Source organism: Leguminivora glycinivorella, chromosome 11 (genome assembly GCF_023078275.1).
Source record: "Leguminivora glycinivorella isolate SPB_JAAS2020 chromosome 11, LegGlyc_1.1, whole genome shotgun sequence".
NCBI classification, from domain to species: domain Eukaryota; kingdom Metazoa; phylum Arthropoda; class Insecta; order Lepidoptera; family Tortricidae; genus Leguminivora; species Leguminivora glycinivorella.
The window spans coordinates 11,970,020-11,992,328 of NC_062981.1; the positions used below are offsets into that span (position 1 = coordinate 11,970,020).

Below are 22,309 nucleotides of genomic sequence, written 5' to 3' on the forward strand. Positions count from 1 at the left end.
AAAAAGAACTACGTTGGAAGACTTGGAACGAGAATCAACATCATAAAATAAGATCTAATGGATCCATCCTCTTGAGCAGACACCGACGATAATCGTTTTTATTCAATTTTGATAATATTAAGTATACTTAAATGCAGATATCAGCATCATTGTCGTCTTTCAGTGCGATATCATTTTATTAAGTTTATGGCGCAGAACAGCCGTCAAAACGAGTTAAACGCGATTAAACGATAGCTAGAGGCCTGTTGTTATTGTTGCTGAGAGCATTTGCCTCAAACAATCCAGTACTCGCATCAACTTAATAACTTTACGATTAGTGAATTTACAAAAAAAATTACTGTTTTCGATTTGGACTAATACAGCAGTTAGGCGCGATAAAAAATTCCACCTGAATTTTGGTAACCTTCTACTGACGTGAAGTGGCGTGAAGTGACGCGATCTCTTGTGTCGGAGACCAGAATGACCAAGATCCTTTTTATATGTTAAAAAAAAAACAAAGAGCCTTGCGGTAGATTTATGCCTCAAGTTGTGTAATTTAAGTGTTTTATATGATGTTTAAAGGCAGATGGAAACAAGGGGACATATAATTTTATAAAAACGCAAAATCAAACTGACTTTTATAACGCTCTACACCTACGGGGAATTCCTGTTGCTTACAAAGTCAGTGCCTGTTTAATGTAAAAATGTAAAAAAAAATATATTCAAATCTTAATAACTTATTAATCTTATTATGAATAAATGTTGTACTTAATTAATTAACTTTATTTAAACTAGGTACATGGAACTGTAAGTTTAATTTCTAATTTTAAATTTATATTATAATGTTGACTATAAATATGTCCCATAGTTCTCAATTCGCCGACATAAGAGCTACCGGATTTATTTTTGAATAATTTTCAGGCACTCGGTTTTTTTTCTTGTACACTTGACAGTACCAGTAGATATGCTAGGTGCATGGGTGCAAGTTAAATGCAATGCTCTCGTATAAGCTTTCGGAATAACAACAATATAACCCCTATTTATAGGTGCCCAGAATAGCCTCGCGTCGTTTTCTGATGCGATGTCCTCAGTGAGGTGAGTTTCCAAGGCAAACAGAGGTAATTTGCACCAGACAATACCTACATTTGAATACATAGTCGTATGTGTGTAGATAATCGTATTACGTCGTTGCTACAGGACAAAGATTATGTAACTTTGTCTGTCGATTTTTTACTATGAAACCGCTGAAAGAATTTAGATGAAATTGGATATTATATATGGATATAATTCGAGGGCCAGGATTTTATCTATCATGTGTAATTGTGCATAATTACATTCTTTCGATATTGATGTTCCATACTGATGAATTCTTAAATTTCATGGTCATATTATTCGGAATATAGTTACAAAATGTTTATATTTATCTAAGACTTAAAACGAGAATGATACGTAAATATACAACATATACTCGTAAGTATTAGGTGGGTAACTATCGAACAGGGCATTATTTTATTAGCACTTATAAATCCCCAGAGTCGTTTTAACACTTTTAACCAAGCCCAACTATAAATAGTTCGACAATGCCGCGAACAGCCTGGCATTTCGACCGTGTAAACCTCACTTATCTTTACTAATAGCCGCGGAACAGGGTTGCCATGTGAGACTCAAATTATCGCACCGATTAAAAAGTTATCATACGAAAGTGTAAAAGCGTAAATCGTTAAATTCAGTACATACAAATGAGCTATATATCACACAAATTAGAGAGAGAGAGATTTAAGATTTGGATTTAAGTAAGTGGTACCAAGTAAGTAAAATTATTATTATCGTACAGTCAACAACACAGCTCAATACAGACAAATTGCCAAAAATATGCATACAGACCTTTATTGACTGTATATATGTACTTATATCGTACGGCTGACAACCCTGTCGCCGAGTCGCACATAGACAATGAGGAATGTCTCTTCAGGCGGCATCTAGCCACGGCGTTTAGCATTCCGCGCGCACGCGCAATGATAACTATTCACACTTACCGAGATGTGCCGCCACGTTCAGACTATTCTGCTTTTTGGATTTTTTATATCCTGTACAAATAGACCAACTTCTTACTGTTTATGTAAAGGCGGTTTCACTTTTGCTGTTGGCTTATTACGTTTTATTTGCCAGTTGTAATGTTTTCCGCTTAAAATAAACAAAGGCATTGGCGCGATAAGAAACGCGGCCGCGATTTAGACATTACATCAGAATCGATCGCTTGTTAAAAATTACGGTATATTGACCCAACCAAGCTTTATCAGAACATTTCTTGTCAAAATATTAAGTAATATCAGTGTTCGAGTGTTGACCGAATTCGGAAGTTACATTAAAACCCAGTTATAGATACAGATAAGAGACCGATTTAAACCGATAACGCTTATCTGTTAACTGCAAGTGTCTACATTACGTAATCAGAAACATTTTTATCAATTGAAACCGAATAAATCTTTGTTATATCGCAACCATAAAATGCATATATTTTTTACACTTCGGTTTAAACTGGCTAGTGGCTACTCAATTCTATTTTAGATAAAGCTTTTAAAAATAATCGTCGTGAGTTTAACTTTTACGATTAAACACGAGGTAACAGTTACTTCTGGTTCTGTTATTAATGTTGCCAGTCGGAAAACTCAAACGAGTGGAATCTCCAAAACGATTGCACAATTTATAGAAGTTGTAGAGTTGAAATGGACACGTTGCGACACTGACATGAAGCATACACGCCGTTCGTGTAGTACGGACCGGCACTATGACCTCTGATGAAAATGTTGAATAATCATGTTTCACGTTGCAATGAGCTTTTATTAAGTTATATTAAGTAGGTATATGAGAACTAGACTTAAGACTACATTTATGTAAGACTATGTGAGAACTGGGCGGTTGGATTTATCGACGACGCAGCGGATTATTATAATATAAATAACGAAGAATATTGGCTCCTTATAAGTTTTAGTTCTAACAGGAAATAACATTAAGTAAAGATGTATTGTATTCTTATAAAAATAGTAAATAAAAAATTCTTACAAATACAACTTAGTTCTTTACTTCCCTTCGTATTTAGAGTTTTTATAGCTATTATTGTACCTGCCGTGCCGGCTCACTAATATTTCATAACACATAAATATACCTACTAGAAAAAAATCTAAAATCACATCATACCCATTCATATACGTCAGTTCACGTTTAATCCGTCAAATTGACAGACAGCTTCAAAGGGACCCGTAAATGTTAATATATGCTGGCCTATCAAATTCATGCCTAAAAAAAACTTCCGCAACAGAGTTTACAAATGGTATCGCTAAGTATAAGATATTGTGTATGCATTTAGTGGCAATTTAAAATGTTCAGTGCGACATTTGTCACGCGTTTCAATATGCATATTGGTTGGAGTAAAGTGGCTCGATTTGTACATGCCAATGCCAATGTGCGAGGCAAAGGTGATGTGCTCATGGTCCGAGAGAAATTATGACCTTTGCAGCTATTTTACATGATACTTTGTACATTTAAAGCACTCGTAGCCTAGCAGTAGGTGCATGCGACTTTCGTTCCGGAAGTCGCGGGTTCCAATTCCAACCCCGGCTCGCACCAATTAATTTTTCGGAACCTATGTGCGAAATGTCATTTGATATTTGCCAGTCGCTTTTCGATGAAGGAAAACATCGTGAGGAAATCGGACTAATTCCAATAAGGTCTAGTTACCCTTCGGGTTGGAAGGTCAGATGGCAGTCGCTTTCGTGAAACTAGTGCCTAGGCCAAATCTTGGGATTCGTTGTCGAAGCGGACCCCAGGCTCTCATGAGCCGTGGCAAATGCCGGGATTATGCAAGGAGGATGATGATAATAATGACTTTGTACATTTATTTATTTATTTCATTTATTTCATTTATTTATTAATACAATGTCACTTACAGTATACACCAATCATGACACATAGGAACATACGAATAAAAATAGTTAATTAACAAAACAGTCATAATTTAAATAAAACATTAATAATTCAATTTAAATAATATTCGCTATTAAGCAGTACTAATCGTGCTCGGGGCGACTATGGCCTCGAGGTAACGCCCGGCTGTGGCTAAAAATCTCGGTTCAGGAGTTGAAAATAAGTCTAATGAGTCGTCCTGGTCCAATATACTATTAATGAGCATTAGAGCTCGGTAGAGAGGCGAGAGGGAATTGGACTTAGTACAGGTGTTCGGAATGTTGAGTAAGGGGAGTTTACGAGGACGGAGATTGTGTCTTGAAACAGGTGGAACATTTAAGGATACTTGCGCTAAGAGGAAACTGCTATTCGTCTGGCCTCGTATTAAACCAACAAAGAAACGAACCAAGGTGATACTCCTACGAGCTTCGAGCGTCTGGTATCCCACCATACCCAACACGTACGGAGTTGGATACAAATACGGATAGTAAAAATACATTTTCTGAAATAAGTATCTTGCGAAAGATTTTTGTATTTTTTCGACATTTAAAATATGTTTATCCTCATACGGATTCCATACAATGGCATTACAGTCAACTTTACTTCTGATATATGAAATATAAAGCAGGTCAAGAGCTCGTCTATTTGTAAAGTGCTTGCTCTGACGCTTAACAAATCCCATCCGTTTATGAGCTTCTTTGCAAATACTTTAAATTAATACTTATCGAGGGCTAAAATGGTTGAGTTATAAGTTATAATTCTTTGGTTTAGACTAACACGATTTGCACTCATAATTTTAGAAACGTCGGGCCAAATATAAATGTAAGTGTTTACGCGATTAAGTCCCGTTTTGTTCTAAAATTATAATACTTTGGATCGTCGTAACACGTCCATGGTGGCTCAGTTGGTCAGAGCGCCTGGACCGGCAATCAAGGTGTGAAATTTTCCATTTTTCCTTTAATTTAAAAATACTTCGTAACACATTTAAAAGTAATAGTTACTGATAGTAGCAGCCTAAGAGAGGATTAAGTATATGGGGTTATTTGAGCTTATCAGATTAAAATACGACTGATATGTTCTTAACTGTGGAAATCTACCTTTAATTTGGTGAGTATCTAGATGCGCAGTTAAAAATTTAAGTAGCTTGTGGATTTAGTTAGGTCCAAGTTGTTGCTATAATTGTGGTAATAATTACTTATTTATTTTTAATCATAATCTAATTTTTACTTTTTAACTGTACCTACTAGGGTGTGAACGAGTATAACTCGACAACAAAGTAACCTACCTACTGATACAGAAATTAATACTTATTCTTTTTTTTATGTACCTATTGAAAAACCGGCCAAGAGCGTGTCGGGCCACGCTCAGTGTAGGGTTCCGTAGTTTTCCGTATTTTTCTCAAAAACTACTGAACCTATCAAGTTCAAAACAATTTTCCTAGAAAGTCTTTATAAAGTTCTACTTTTTTATTTATTTATTTATTTAAACTTTATTGCACAAATTATCAATAAAAAGTACAAATGGCGGACTTAACGCCTTAAGGCATTCTCTACCAGTCAACCATTGGGCAAAACAGAGATAGTTAGTTTGGTGCACAATATTATAGAGCCTGTATGAGATTGTAATGATTAAATACAAGTCGATACCTACTATTATAAAATAAACATACACAAATACAATAAATAAACCTACATATATATTAGTATAATACAAATATATAAATAAAATACACATACATAAATAAATAAATGTACCTAGTGCGAGACATCAAGTAGACTTTAATTTCGAATGTTTGCAAATAAGTGCTTACGCAACTTGCTTTTAAAAGAGAATTTACTCTGAGCTTGCCTGATAGGCAGAGGGAGGGCATTCCATAGACGAATTGCCTGACAGCTGAACGAGTTGGACAAGAATCCAGTGCGATGAGGGAGGACAGCCAGTTTCAGCGCACGAGAAGGACGCAGCTCACAACCCGGCCGAGCCGCTACGAACTGAAAGTTGGTCCTGAGATAATTGGGCGCAGCTGGGTCAAATAGGATCGAATAAAGAGCACACAAGATTCGCAATGACCTACGTTCACGAATTGGGAGCCAATTAAGTTTACGGCGAAAAGCGGAGACATGGTCATATTTGCGAAGATTAAAAACGAATCTTATACAGTTATTTAGGAGACGATCAAGCTTGGACAGCGAGGCTTGTGTAATGTTGGTGCAACATACATCAGCGTAGTCAATAATTGGCAGTATCAGCGACTGTACGAGAAGCGTTTTAGTGCTGACCGGTAAAAAATTTTTGTGTCGGTAAGGCGCCCGTAATATGTTTGTCACCTTCTTACTAATGTCTGTTACGAGAGGCTCCCATGTCAAACCACTGTCAATAATGAGACCGAGATTTTTAACCTGTGTTGACAGAGGGATCAACGTGTTCTCGAAGAGGATCGGTGAAATATGAGCCAGATCTGTTGACGCAAGCAAGCGGGGGCTTCCCAAAACAATCGCTTGGCATTTAGTGGGGTTAACGGCAATTCCGAAATCACGGGACCAAATAGAGATGCGGTTAAGATTATCGTTTATTTTGGAGATTGCACACCCGATATCATTAATACTCGCTTGCGTATAGAGTTGCAAGTCATCAGCATACAGATTTTTGTGATTTTTTTCAAATTTTTTAAACATATGGTTCAAAAGTTAGAGGGGGGGGACGCACTTTTTTTTCCTTTAGGAGCAATTATTTCCTAAAATATTGATATTATCAAAAAACGATATTAGTAAACCCTTATTCGTTTTTGAATACCTATCCAACAATATATCACACGTTGGGCTTGGAATGAAAAAAAAATTCAGCCCCCACTTTACATGTAGGGGGGATACCCTAATAAAACATTTTTTTCCATTTTTTATTTTTGCACTTTGTTGGCGTGATTGATATACATATTGGTACCAAATTTCAGCTTTCTAGTGCTTACGGTTACTGAGATTATCCGCGGACGGACGGACGGACGGACAGACAGACAGACATGGCGAAACTACAAGGGTTCCTAGTTGACTACGGAACCCTAAAAACGTGTGCCAAAAAGATGTATACAAAACATGTTGGTGTCTATCTATGTATACATTTTTTTTTAATATACCACGTCGGTGGCAAACAGGTATACGGCCCGCCTGATGGAAAGCGGTCACCGTAACCTATTTTTGGCACTTTATCTGTATTCACAGCTGTGTTGTTGACTGTTCATGACTTACAGACTTTTAGAGCACTTATTAGGAAAACACACATTTAAAAACCAAGGAGACGTTGTTGAATTACAATCAATACTAATATTATAAATGGGAAAGTGTGTGTGTCTGTTTCTTTGTCCGTCTTTCACGGCAAAACGGAGCGACGAATTGACGTGATTTTTTTAAGTGGAGATAGTTGAAGGGATGGAGAGTGACATAGGCTACTTATTATCTCCTTCTAACGCGAGCAAAGCCGCGGGCAAAAGCTAGTATTATAAATGGGAAAGTGTGTATGTCTGTTTGTTTGTCCGTCTTTCACGACAAAACGGAGCGATGAATTAACGTGATTTTTTAAGTGGAGATAGTTGAAGGGATGGAGAGTGACATAGGCTACTTTTTGTCTCTTTCTAACGCGAGCGAAGCCGCGGGCAAAAGCTAGTTACAATAATAAAGGAGGCATCACACTATGAACGCGGGCTATGAAGTGCAAAGGCGACAGAGCATTAGCGGCGCACTATCAGATCGGTTTAGCGCTGCGAGGGGCAAATCGCGCCATCAAACTCGCCTCCTCAGGGTTGGCAAACGGTTACCTCAATATTTTTTTTAACGCATAACATGATCTATTTTATTATGGGTCCGCAACTCCGCAGCCTAAAGAGGATCTTGGCTTCCAAAACGGGAGCGCCACTTAATAGTAGGTAGAAAGGTATAGGTAGATGTGCGGTGTGGCCGGATTGCCTATCACTTTCACAGGATTCGTAATTGAACCGATTATTTAAATATATATAGCTTATGTAGATTAATATAACGTATGTAGATTAATATATGTAACTTATGTAGATATAAGACCTTTTATCTTTTTTACGAACTTTGATGTGTCGTGAATGGTAAGCTTATTTTTTCGGAAAGCAGCGTGATAATTTAGTCATCATCATCATGGGCCTTTGACATCAATTATATGATGTATTAAGCATCGTCCGTAAGATTGCGGCATTTACGCAAATGACTGGTAAGTCCGATGCGAGAGCGGCAGCCGCGGCCGCACAACTGGCAGGAGAATATCATGCCAGGTGACGAAGGTGGTAAATCAGCGCGTTGGTGTCTCAGTTTTCGCCTAGTGTGAAGGAGGTTGAACCATGCTTCATCGTGAGCAGCAACTCCGTGGCCCAGGGTTTTCCTCCAGTGGTCGCGGTCTTCTGCCTCCTTTTCCCAAGCGCTGGGATCGATCCGGAAGGATAACATGTCTCGTTTCGCACTATCCTTGAAACGAAGCATTGGTCTCCCAACCGGTCGTTTCCCGTGCGCTATTTCACTCAGGAGAGTCTTACGTGGCAAACGAGAGGGCTCCATCCTATGCACGTGTCCCAACCACCGCAGACGTCTCTGTTTTAAGACTGCTGCGATGCTGGGTAAACGTGCGATGCTAAGTACCCTCTCGTTTGTGACTCGATCCTTCCATGAGATGTTTAAAATGCGTCGAAGACAGCGCATATGGAAGTTGTTTAATTTTCTCTCCTGTTTAGCATACGACGTCCAAGTTTCAGAACCGTACAAGAGTATGGACAAAATACATGTTTGATAAACAATCACCTTCGTGTTTACTGTAAGATGTTTATTGTCCCATACTCTTGTACTGAGCCTCCCAAACATCGTGGATGCCTTACCAATACGGATGTTAATCTCTGCATCCAGTGACAGATTATTGGTCACGGTTGAACCCAGGTAGCAGAAACTTACAACAACCTCCAGAGGCAGATCATCCAACTGTATGGTTGGGTCTCGATTTGTGCCTTGAGCCATTATGACTGTCTTTTTGACGTTAATGGACATAGAAAAGAGTCTGCACGCCGCATTGAATTTATTTTTATTTTTTTTTTTTTTTCATTTATTTAGGAAACAAACAGTCACATACAAAAGTGTTTAAGTTCTTAGATTACAGAAAGACCTATAGTTCCATTTACTATAAAATACAAGTAATAATATAACAAGTGTCGAAACAGGGCTTGTGCGGCATTGCCCGCAAATAACATAATGAACAGGGTGATATAATTCTAATACACAGTTAAGGAAGTAATCTACATCTATGGGTATGAATTGTGCAATGTTATAAAACATGAATTATTAAGTAACTTGCTTTTCGTTATTATTCACTATGGGAAAAAATTTGGTTCAACAGTCTACTACTATATGTACTAAATGACAGTGAGAATATATCAAGATTTTCAAAGTTAACATTATAATCATAACAGGCTCTTCTAAAGAAAGTATTTTTGGCGAAATTTGAGCTACTGAAGTTAATATGGAATGTTTGGGGGTGGCGAGGCGGGATGCACCTGGGCAGTTTGAAAATGACTTTTTCGAGGAGAGTGGAGGAGTCAATGAGGCCATTTAATAATTTATATAGGAACATTTGGTCGATATATAGGCGACGTTTTTCTAAGGGGGCTAGTCCGCGGCGGTCTACGCTGTTCTCTGAGATATTTAGATTGAAACGGAACTTGAGTGACTTTAATAACTTGTTTTGTATTCTTTCGATTCTTTTCTTGTGAACAGTGTATTGAGGGGTCCAGACGATGCAACCGAACTCTAAAATACTACGAACATAAGAGAAGTATAATACTTTTAAGGTGTTTGGATTTTTAAAAGGTTTAGATAATCTAAGTATCATACCCAATTTTTTGAATGCCTTTGCTGTAATATGGTCTATGTGTGAGTTAAAATTCAGTTTGGGATCCAAAATTATGCCGAGATCACGAACCACCGTTACTCTATTTATAGTCTTTCCAGAAAAATTATAGTTATAGAGAAAGGGATTGCGTTTACGCGAGAAAGTGATGCAGTTGCATTTATCAGCGTTAAGAAGCAATTGGTTTTCACGGCAATATGCGGCAAAGCTATCGAGATCACGTTGCATGTCTACACAGTCATTTAAAGATTTAATGATTTTGAAAATTTTGGTATCGTCTGCATACACTAAGTGTTTAGAACTTGAGAATGTTAAGCCCATATCGTTTACGTATATAATAAATAATAGTGGTCCTAAGTGAGAGCCTTGAGGGACCCCTGAGTCAATGGTTAAGCATTTGGAAGTATAGCCTCTCAGCGACACCGCCTGGCATCTATTTCTAATATAGGATTCGATCCACCTGAGGAGATCACCGTGTATACCGAGATCATATAATTTCTGTAGTAGTATGGTGTGGTTAATTTTATCAAAAGCTTTGGAGAAATCGGTATACACGGCGTCAACTTGATAACCTTTGTCGATACTGTTCAGGATAAAATCTGTGAAAGTAGTGAGATTTGTGTCGACACTGCGGCCGCGAAGAAAACCGTGTTGTTCAGGAGAGATTATATGAATGATGCAGTTTGTTAATTCAGCGGTTACTATTTTCTCTAAAATCTTTCCGAAGATGCATAATTTGGATATGGGTCTGTACTGTGTCACGTCATGTCGATCTCCACTTTTATGAATGGGTGTTATTAATGCCGTTTTCCAAACAGATGGGAAGCATCCCTCGGATAACGATTTACAAAAAATTATAGTAAGAGGAGAAGCCAGTTCTTTGCTGCAGCGAGATATAAAGATTGGGTGAATATGATCAAGCCCGGCTCCTTTATTTACATTGATCCGTTGGAGATGTTTAAGGACAAGCGTGCAATTTATGTTAATAGAGGAGAGATCTACCGGACTATTATTTATATGAGAACTTGGAGAGAACGGGCGTGCAGTATCTTTGATAAAAACTGAGTGAAAATAATCATTAAAGAAGTTTGCTACTGTTTCGCTGTCAGTAGATGATTGGTTACCATAGTACATACAATCTGGGGTTTTATTTGCGGAGAATTTTGATTTTATGAAAGACCAGAAGTATTTAGGACAGTTACGAATATTTTTTTCAGCATAAGATATATATGAGTTATAGCAATCTAGTTCCATTTTATGCAGCCTAGTTCTTAGCAACTTGAAAGAAAAATAGTCTAGAGGATTTTTGTAAGTTTTCCATCTTGTATGCATTTTACGCTTTTCTCGACTTAATTTCACTAATGCCCGGGTATACCAAGGGGGATGTCGGCCAGTGCACTTTTTCTTACTGAGAGGGACATATTTTTTAATAAGAGTGTTTAAGATTGAGTAAAAATAAGCGGTAGCCTGTTCTGTATTCATATTATACATTTGTGACCAGTTAGTGGAGGCGATGGCATCACGAATTTTATCGTAGTTTGCCGCATAAAAAAGCAATTTTTCTCTAGGGGGATCGTCTGCAGCTGAAGAAAAGTGAGACTTGATAATAATGGTGAGAGATTTGTGGTGGGGGTCCTCAGGGGTTAGTGGTGTCGTACAATGCATAACAGTACCAGACATATCGCTCATCACTAAGTCTAAGATGCGATTGTTTACATTTGAGCACCCATTAAGTTGTTTTAAACCCGAGAGGTATAGAAAATCTGAGAGCAAGGTCGCATTCGCGTTATTATTTGTATTTATAACTAAGCTACCATTGACGGCCGTCCACACGGCATGACTAATATTAAAATCACCTAGAATTATATAGCTATCGTCTGGATTGTTTATTATGAAATCGGACGCAGAGTCAAAAAAGGTTTGCAAGGAAGCATAATGTTCATTTCCGTGAGGGAAATAACAACAGGCAATAAATAATTTAGTGCGGTGGCCGGTAACCGTAGGCGGGCGGGCACGCGGCGGCGGCGCGACGGCGCCGTCGCGTTCGATGCTCAGCCACAGCTCCTCCTGGTGCGGGCCGGAGCGCAGGTCGGAGCGCTCGCGCACGGCCAGGCCGCGGCCGCGGCGCACCGCCACCAGTACGCCGCCGCCCCGCCCCGCGCCGTCGCCACGCGCCGACGCCCGGTCGTGCCGGTAAACGGCATAGTCGTTCCAGAAGTATTCAGCATCATTAAAATCGCTCGTCAACCAGGTCTCCGTTAGGCATATGATGTCATGATCAGCTTTTAAAACATTTGACAGAAAAGTATGCGATTTTGTTCGCAACCCCCTAACATTCTGATAGTAAATGTCTAAGTCAAGTGCCATTATTTAACAGGTTTACAAAACAGGTTTATATATTTTAATGAACTGTAGTATAATATTACGAGTGGTAATAAAGGTAGGTATATAGAAGGGCAATTGTTATTTAAATTATTTCCAAACGTAACGAATAATAGGAATGATAAGACAGGTCGCCTGTAAGAGATAAACAAATAATAATGAGCAGAGCAAATGCAGTTAACTGTAATTTGGGATATGATATTATACACAATATACACTGTTAAAAAGAGTGCAATATTGAAATAACTGTACTTAAAACGAATTTGTAATGATATGGATCGATATTGAAATAAAGTAAAAACATAAACAATCTGGACAATGAGTCATTTCAATTTGGTTAGGTCATGCTCATTAGAGATATGCAATATTTTAGATTTATCATTTTTTCGCATTAAAATTTTGCAATCTCTAACCCAAAGGTAGGTATAATTTAAGTTAGATTTAGCTGCACGGGCTTTTTTTAAAAGTAGCTTGTTTTCGCGAGTTAGATGGTCGTTTATGTAAAGGTTTTGTGGGGGCCCCGGCAGTCCGATGTCAGCTGTGGTGAGTGTCCGGCGCGTGCGCATAGCCGCCAGCAGCTCATCTTTTCGGCGGCGCTGGACAAAACGCACGATGACAGCTGGCTCGCGGTCGGCGCCGGCGCGCCCGGGACCGCCACTCGCTGAAGCAGTGATGGTTCCAAAACGTCGCACGCGATGAATGGAATCAACGTCGGAATCCGAGAGCGAAACTCCTAGCTTTATTGATATATCATTTAAAATTGACATAAGGTTTGAATGTGTCTACCATACTCTGAAGCTCCTCCGGAGACGTAGCGACAAAGGCAGTGTCATCGGCAAATAGCAAACTGTCAACATACAAATCCTCGCGGTACCTCTTGGATTTTAAGAGTGAAATGTTGAACAGTTTACCATCCGCCCTGGTGTGTAGGTGTATGCCTTGAGTAGTATCTCCGAAGGCAACTTTCAGAATAATTTAGTATTAAGGTTTTAAAAGACATGGTTGATTTTGTAACAAGATAGCTTATATATGACTATTTCAAGCAGCAAAATTAAGCTATTAATTTTATGAAACCCTACATTCTAATTCATTGCATGCTTTTGCATGACCCAAAATATTGACCAGAAATGGTAGACTGCGGAAAAGATACGATTATTATTATTTTTGACATCTTTTATATTTTTTACCTGTGGTCTGACAATAAATCATTTCATTTCATTTCATTTAAGCTAGCGTGAGGCTAAGAGACGCTATCGACCGCTACAAAGTCACTGCAATATTATACATGACAATTGACAACCCTACGATTAAGCTTAGCGTTTTATAACTAAAGTATCATTGAATGTGGAATCCTGATGATAGAATCGGAATCACGATTGCCCTGGTCGTACATTGGGAACAAAGAGACGAACAAGAGTCTTTAAACCTCTTAAAACATTCTTGTGTCTATGATATTCGATATTTCATGTAGTCATATCGAATTCATACCTGAAGTCCTGTTCAAGACAAGTAAAACGAAAAATGTGATATTTAAAATGCTTTATTGTTCAAAAATGAAATCAACATGAGTCAAATAAAAATTATATTTAAAAAAGTCTGACACATAATACTAACCTTCTAGATTGATTAGTTTGATCACGTATATTTTATCTCACATATTTTAGAGGTAACGAAAGAAGTCCTTAGATGATCTAAATTTATTAATTCAATTCGCAGGGTTCGTTATCTAAAGGTTGAAAATTTTCCGAGTAACTAATTTAAATTTTTAGAAGTCAGGTGCCACCACCTGAGTTTAACTTTACGGGGTACCTACACCTAGACAACGTCACAATCATTTACGCTTTGTTCTAGCTCGCTAGCTCTTCTACAGTGGCGCGACAGAACCAGACTGCGTTTCGATTGCCAAGCAACGTCAACGATTGTCACTCCGACTAGACCTGCCGGTGGCGTAAGCTGAAACAGCGGTGTTCAGCGAGACAAAGCGGCATCGCACTCTTCCGGACGATTAGCATTGAATGCGCGAGCGCATGTCTTGTCGCGCTGGATCACGGCTGCGCGGGACCACAACCCCGTATCGGACATTTCTATTCAGTTATTTTATTACTGTCTTTATCAATACAACGGTAAAAATTAAAAAAAAAACGATTCAAACCTGACCACCACCTGAAAGTCTTAAAATCTAAAAAAAGTACTTATTTGCGACGCAATGATTATTACGGAACATTAGTTTAGGAAGGAAAAATATTTCAATCATTCAGCCTTCAGATATACTTTTGTCGCATACAATAAAATATTTACTTACCTTTGTTTGCAGAGTAACTACCATCTTACCAAGAATACCAAGTCAATGTCATTAATTAATACAGGTTGCTTTGCTGTTTAGTGTTTACACAAGTAGGCAACTTTAACTATTACGGCAACTTAGAACCATTTTATCATAAAAAAATACAAATAAAAATATTAAAACCTGATGATACTATTTTCTTCACTGTATTATTATTATGCGTTCATCTATATACCCTTTTCTCTCATCAACATTATATGCAACATGGGCTATGAAGTTTCTCAGCGATAATGAATACGTGAATACCGCTAATATGACGGTGTAGTGTACCAACCTAATATAAATAATCTCTATGGTACAAGAAACCAATAAACGGTCTAAAATTCATTTTCTTCGTGTTACTTTAGCGCAGCGGATCATTGTCGCGCGGCGCGATTAAACCGATGCTCAATCTAAATCAATCCAGCTCGGCCGACGCTCTCCGGCGCATTGTTCTCGTTCTCCCCTCGATTACACGTAATCACCACATTTGACACGTTCATTACACGCCAACATCTATCGAGCCGAGCTAAGGTCAAGAGCAACAATAATACGGCACTTGCTTTCGTAACACATGCACTTGCAAGTACGTGACATGTGATTGAATACTTTCAGAAACGCCAACGCACACTATTGTTAAAATACATGCAAAGCAAAAGTGACTTACCGGAAGTTGCAGATAGTCGGCGATGGTGTACTTTGCAGCTCCTCGTCTGATGTCTGCGAGGGCGGTGAAGTGCTCGTCGCGCCGCGCTTTCCTCCGCAACAGGGCGCGGGCGTGAGGATACGCCGCCAGAAACTCGTTGTACGCATCCATCAGTTCACCGGTGAAAAGCTGCTTCAGCAGGATCGCACTTTCAGTAGCATCGCCCTCCGCCGGCGTTGGTGGCAACTCTCTGCACTTCAACGACTCGGGCATACTTTTCGAAGCAAAAGTACTTATGCCACTGGTGGACTCGCAAGACGTCATAGCGCCCGCGGAATCGCTCGAACCGCATTTCGAAAACGGAAACACGGAAGAGTCCCCGCTTTTTTCACTGCTCGCAGAGCTCTGACGGATAGTGCTAGTTTTTTCAAAGAAATCTGGAAATTGTGGTTCAGATTGACTCTCGGTCGAAGGCGAGGACTCTTCGGCAGCCGCGCTCGTATACTGGGCGTTCTTAATACAGTCATATAGATCTTCAATAGATTCGTAGGGAGTTATGCTTCCGCAAGATTCACCTTCTACGTCTCGTAGCCTTTCATAGATCTCTTCATTTCGTCGCCTGCTTAAGGGTGTGAGAGCAGAATCTGATCGGCTTCTTTGCACACTTCTCACTTGATCGTAACCGAAATCTGTAGGATTGAGAAAATCCCACCTCACGTTAGCCCAAACATTTTCACTAGCATCAGCGGAGATTCTGTGATCAGCGCAACATTGACCGCCGCTTCTGATAGTCACCGTGGTGACATTGTCACTGGATTCAATAATAGAGCTATCGGCCACGGATTCGTTGCAGTCTATGGGAATGTCAACAATAACTTTACGAAGACTAGTATTTACCGAGGAAACAAGAGACTCATTATCGTCGAATTTACGACATTCAGTTGATTGTTCGTGGAAATCAGAGGTCGTTATTTCCGAAGAAACATCAATATCTCGTTGAGACAAAACTCCTTCTTGGAGCAACTCATTTAGAATGCTCTTTTGTTCCGATTCTTTATCTGTCTTTTTTGATGACACTGAAACATTGTCATCCTGTTTCTTGCCATCGTTGATAAGCAAGCCGGAGTCGATGTATTTCCTCATACGCTCTGTGAGAGCTTCACTAGCTTCAGACACTGACTCCAGGTAGTAGAACAACAAATGGTATTCCTCTTTCGTGATGACGGCAGCGCGTAACAGAGGCTTGCCATAAAGCTCCACCGCCGAGAATAAAGTCGCAGCTGAAATAAAAGAGAAAGCGGGTGTCACACATATGATGTAATGTAACCTTAGTTAAAGTCGAACGGAACAGCTAATCGAATATGCATAGCATATCTTTTAATCTACCAATACCGAGTCACTGAAAGATTTGTGGGCGTCGGAAAGGTCAGATCAAACGGCACGCCAAATATAATTGCCATATAACTTATTCACCTTGCATTGCACATCTCCGCTTAATCATAGGTCGATAATAAATAACCCAGACCTTTTAAACTCCTTGAACTCCTCACGTATGGAACTAAGTTGATTGGGAAACGTTTAATGCTAATCAAATAAACGATTTACATAACAGCATTGTTAGTTAACACAATGATCAAACAACTTCACGTTTCTGATGGGTCAATTAGTTATTAATTATGAAGCTTATAATTGATTTTCGATATGCTTTAGCAAATTATTTAATGTGTATTGAGATGTTATATTATAATTATGACTACAAAGTAGAATGAACTAAAGTTTTTGGCAAGTTTAATGACCGCTCCACCATGCTAATAGTAATGAATAGTGATGAAACCATATTTTTCTCACGTAGTAATGTTTCGTGCCTTTTTTCACACATAAGTATATACACTGAGAGAAATTTGCATTGTGAATTTAACAAGTTCGACTTGTTGCGGTTTTATCCGTTTGAAACAAAAGTATTTTAGTAAACGGAATAAATCACAATAATGATGATACAAGTCGAATTTGTTCGAACAATAAGGTCAAACTTGTTAAAATATATTTGATTAAATCAGCCAAACATATGTTTAAAACAATATGTGTCATGTTGCTTTTATAAAATCGACTTGTTGATTCAAATGAGGAGTAACTTGTAGAATGTACTAGTTACTCTTGACAAAATCTAACTTGTTGTTTGAGCCAAAGAGCACGTAGGCGCTATTTTAACCAAAAAAACTTGTTGAACGAACATGAAAACTGGTTGTGTTTTCTCTCATTTTAATGTCCGTTTGTATATTCCATACATAGTTCGCGTAGATACCTACTCAGTGTGGAGCGGCCAGAAGAACCCGTTCATAGCAGCAAGCACAACCAGGGGTGGCTCACTCCGCGATTCTATCGCCGCGCTACAAGTACATGCTGGCGGCCGCGAGTCCGCGGCCTAATCGGGGGTGGCGCGCGTTCTCACGGAACGCACATTCGCACTTTCTATTGTTACTTTACGTCGCGAGTTTGTTTTTAAGGTTCATAATATGCGATGTCCACGTGTGGAATGGCTAATAATGCTTAGTTAAATAGACATCATGAATAAAATAGGACAATCTTACACAGATCTACTATTGATCCCACGGGAAAGTTCAATAAGGCTTGTGATGTTAGGGCTTAAACAAAACATATAGAAATACTGTATATACCTAGAAAGTACCCAAGACTTGAATATATAGTAAAACATTTTATCTGAGTATTAATTCGTGCATAGGCAACCCTATCGTCCGACGCTGCGCACGTGCGGCTCTTTTCTTTGTTAGAATTTTGTAGGCATTTAAACAGGCGGCATTTCGTGAACATCAAAGCAGTGGACCTTCTGTACTTGTACTATTACATATTCTGTGGCACAACTTAACGGACAAAGCCGCAATTCTGATATCGATATGATGGTCACGGCGGCTGCAATAGGTTTGCATACAAGGCACTTCTGCGAAAGATTACCGGACAATAGCATACGCGTCTCATTTATTGCCAAACCGCTTTCTACAAACAGACACCGTCGGAATACTGAACGTGCTTCGTTTGCAGCTTATTGACGAGGCGTTAGGTAGCTTCAATTGAAGAAAGTTTTAAAGTTCTCTAAGCACAATTGTAAGTACAAATAAATTCGGTAAAGAAATGTTATCGTGAATAATTCGGTGGATGGCGTGAATAACTTGATAAGTCGAGATATTTTTTTGGTGAAATATGAATTTAGAACATATCACATCAAGTCTTATGGTTCAGTTTTGTTCGATCCTTCTTTACGTCTAAATTGTCAAGTTATTCGAGCGTGATTTGTTCCTTTGGATTGAATATAATTTGTAAATATTTTATTCGTTTTAGTTTCGAGTACACTCGTTAATCATAATCATACTCACATTTTTCAAGCCTTCATTAAGCCTGTTGTACATTAGACTCACCATAAATCTTTTCCCAAGCTATAAACGTGTCCAGATCCTTGCCATCCCACTGCGGAGGCTGATACTCCACCACCAGCACTTCTCCTTCCAACGACGCCGCCGGGGCTCTCGCGTCGACCGGCGCCTTCGAGCCGCCCAGGAACAGCAAGGCTGCCGGCGGGGCCGGGGGCGCGGGCAAGCTGGCTGGGGACGGCAGGGGCCCGCCCAGCGTGACTGCCACCGGCGCCGAGAGCGGCCCGGAGGGGAGGCCTGCGACTACCGCGCCGGCCTCTTGTAGTGGCTCGCAGACCACTTCGGCGACTGTGGCGTTGCCCCATACCATGGTCTGAGGACAAAGAAAAATGTTTCATGAGTGACAGTTCTGTGCTCTTTTGCAGGAACTATGTGAGAGTAAAGTTCGTAATGTTGGTACGTAATACCTACTCGTATAATAAAGATAAATAATCCGATGATTCTTGCTAGCTTCCTCAATAAAGTTCATGTGTTTAAGAAACTCATCTTGTAGTTATTATTTATTAGTCGGCTTATTCAAGAAGGTGCGTTTAATGCTTATTAACTTCGTAAAGTCAGGCTGTTAAACTTTAGGTCGGATAAATTTGAGTGTCGTCGTTGATTACTGATTACCTATCGTAATAGTTTCCTTCCCAAGAGTGAACATTACAGTACCGGTCAAAAATGTAAGTTCACTCCTTGTTTTCAGTACAATTGACTGCTTTAGAGAGATAGTTTTTTGTAGTTCAGACGTCAAAATTTGTTTCGTAAACAATTTATATTTTTTTAACATCTGTTTCCCTCAAATCTTATAGGCTAAATAATTATTTGGCCTATATTATCTGGCTAAAACTGTGTTTCGTGTAAAGATGTGTCTCAATTAGTGGCAAAAGCAAGGCCATAAATATAACTAGCATTTTGCCGTCATGTTTATTAGATTTTAGTGAAAGAAAGGTACGTGAATTGTGTCTAACTAGTAAAACAAATCTCCACAAAACAATAAATATAAGTTGAAAACATATTTCGACTACCAAACCGAAGATAATTATCGTACAAAAGTACTCATTTGTACCGAAATCAAAGGGTGAACTCAAACTTTTGACCGGTACTGTAAGTATATGTAACGACATGAAATACTCCCACTAAACTATTATAAAATAATCGTGTAAATAAAACTACTGAGGTTGTTTACCGTTTTAAGCTCTCAATCCAACGCGTACATAGAAGTTATTAAAGATTAAGTCACGCAACCCATAAATATGCTTTAAGAAGGAACTTAAACCAACAGGTAGCTCACAGATGCGTTGAAGGTACCTCGTTACCGTTAAAAATGTTAACGTAGTTGTTGCCGGCTCACGCCCGCTAACTGGGTTATGATTAACTTGCACAACTGTCGACGGATTTACTATTAAGACGTTACATTATTGCCACTAAAACCTGTTTTATTATTTCATACGTCTAGAGCTTATAAATTGTTCAGGCATTTTTATTTACAATCGCTCGAAAATTCAAATAAATGTATCTTTAGATTGTTGAGAAATAGACATGCAACGTCGGTCGGGAGAATATAACGAGACGGGCGAAACGCATTAATATAATAACATGTAAATGCAGGAGGCTCGGAGGCCTTGGCTGAGCGGGTTCATGAAGTTTTTTTACCGAGGACCGTGACGTCAGGTCCGAGTTATGTGCACGCGCACCCTCCCTCCCCGCGCGCCCAAAACGAACCTCCTCCAGGATAATGCGTCTGATACATCTTCAACGAGGCAAAAAAATCAAAACAAGATCCAGCAAACAAGGGGCAGTCGATTTAACACGCCCGACGCTGTTTGGTATGACAGAAAGATGGAAGTTGATTATATTTTATGGATATTCATTCGTCTTTTATCGTCGAGCGTTAATATTTCCAGAAGTATTCTTCTGTGGTAATGCGATAAATTCAGGAATAACTACCGCAGAACATGTAGGTACATAAGCTTGAAGTTAGTGGCTTGGTATGTTCAAGGAAAAAATGCGATAGGTAGATAGTTTTGCCCAGTGATTGACTACAAGGTCTTCGGATGTACGATTATTAAAAATACCACTAGTATGTCCAGCATCCTGTCTCAATATTTTTATTTTTATGGCCATCGATACTGTTAAAACTCAACGTTTATTTATTGCTTAACCAGTTTTTATGGACGAGACACAAATATTGTTTTGAAATACGAACCTCAACGAGTAAATAAAGTTTAGTTGTCAAGGTAAAAAAAATAAAATCCCTTTTATAACAATTACTTTTGCACGTGACAAACTCGCAGGGATAAGGTTTTGGACCATCTGGTGAGAACATGTCACCTCTTTCAAAGCGTCTCCGTGGGGGTACCGTAACAATGAGACAAGTTGATGTCTGATGACAGACGAACACATTTTTTCCTGTCAGCAAGTGTTGCATTTATGAGTTTTATGACATTGCACAAATTATGAGTAGGTAACTGTTAAAATTGAGGGTTGGGTGCTGTGCTGCAAATGCAAACATTGTCCCGTTTGCGTGCCAGTGTCAGACTACCAAATCTATAAACATTGTAGATTGTGTCATTTGTGTCACAAGGGAGCAAAATGTCTTAGTATATATAATAGTACATTACATCAGAGGCCGGGAAAATGAGGGAATCCGTTTTCACGCCGAGGCATGTATAGTGCTTTTCTCAAACATACAATGAAATAAAAAAAATGCTCTAAAGGACAATATTTTATAAAAAAAGTTACTTTGCAGGCCTAGGCCTAAAAAATAATATGAAATCCCTTTACAGTCCTCTCGAGTTGTTGCGCCCAAAAAGCGATACTTCCCAGCCCATTTTAAGGAACGTAAAGACAATATTTCATTGCATGTTTGAGAAATAGTTATTTGTTATACAAGGGGGCAAAGTTGTACTTTAACGCCAAGTGTGGAATTGAAAAACGAGCAAGTGAAAGGATTCTATAGTTGAACCACGAGCGAAGCGAGTGGTTCGAGAATAGAATCCTGAACTTGCGAGTTTTTTAACACACGAGAAGTAAAATACATTTGCACCCGAGTGTAACACAAAACTTTTCCCCTCACTGTAGCGAGGAAACTACAACGCAAAAAATGCGTTTATCACTGGTTCCAGTAGTTCCACAGGTGGTAAATCATCATTATTACTAGATTCACCTACTTTTATCAATTTTAAAGCAGTTAATTTGACTTTATTCAAGGTCAAATTACTTTACCCACTAGTGGATAAAATGCGTTTTTACCCGCTGGTATTAAAGGACAAAACACGTGTTTCCGAGCTAGTGAGGGGAAATATGTATTTACAGCGATGGTGAAATTTGAACCAGGTGAGGGTTTTTTTAGGGTTCCGTAGTCAACTAGGAACCCTTATAGTTTCGCCATGTCTGTCTGTCCGTCCGTCCGTCCGTCCGTCAGTCCGTCCGTCCGTCCGTCCGCGGATAATCTCAGTAACCGTTAGCACTAGAAAGCTGAAATTTGGTACCAATATGTATATCAATCACGCCAACAAAGTGCAAAAATAAAAAATGGAAAAAAATGTTTCATTAGGGTACCCCGCCCTACATGTAAAGTGGGGGCTGATATTTTTTTTCATTCCAACCCCAACATTTGATATATTGTTGGATAGGTATTTAAAAATGAATAAGGGTTTACAAAAATCGTTTTTTGATAATAGT

The 22,309-nt window shown here is 39.0% G+C and overlaps 1 protein-coding gene across 1 annotated transcript in view; it reads right to left on the reverse strand.

The window, feature by feature from the left end:
• LOC125231275 overlaps positions 1-22,309 on the reverse strand; it is a 229,675-nt gene that overhangs the window by 117,479 nt on the left and 89,887 nt on the right. Inside the window, exons 2-3 of the mRNA XM_048136714.1 lie at positions 18,629-18,953; positions 15,219-16,477 (exon numbers count right to left, since the gene is read on the reverse strand). Of these exons, the coding sequence (XP_047992671.1) occupies positions 15,219-16,477; positions 18,629-18,953 (1,584 nt within the window). The remainder of the gene's footprint in view (positions 1-15,218; positions 16,478-18,628; positions 18,954-22,309) is intronic.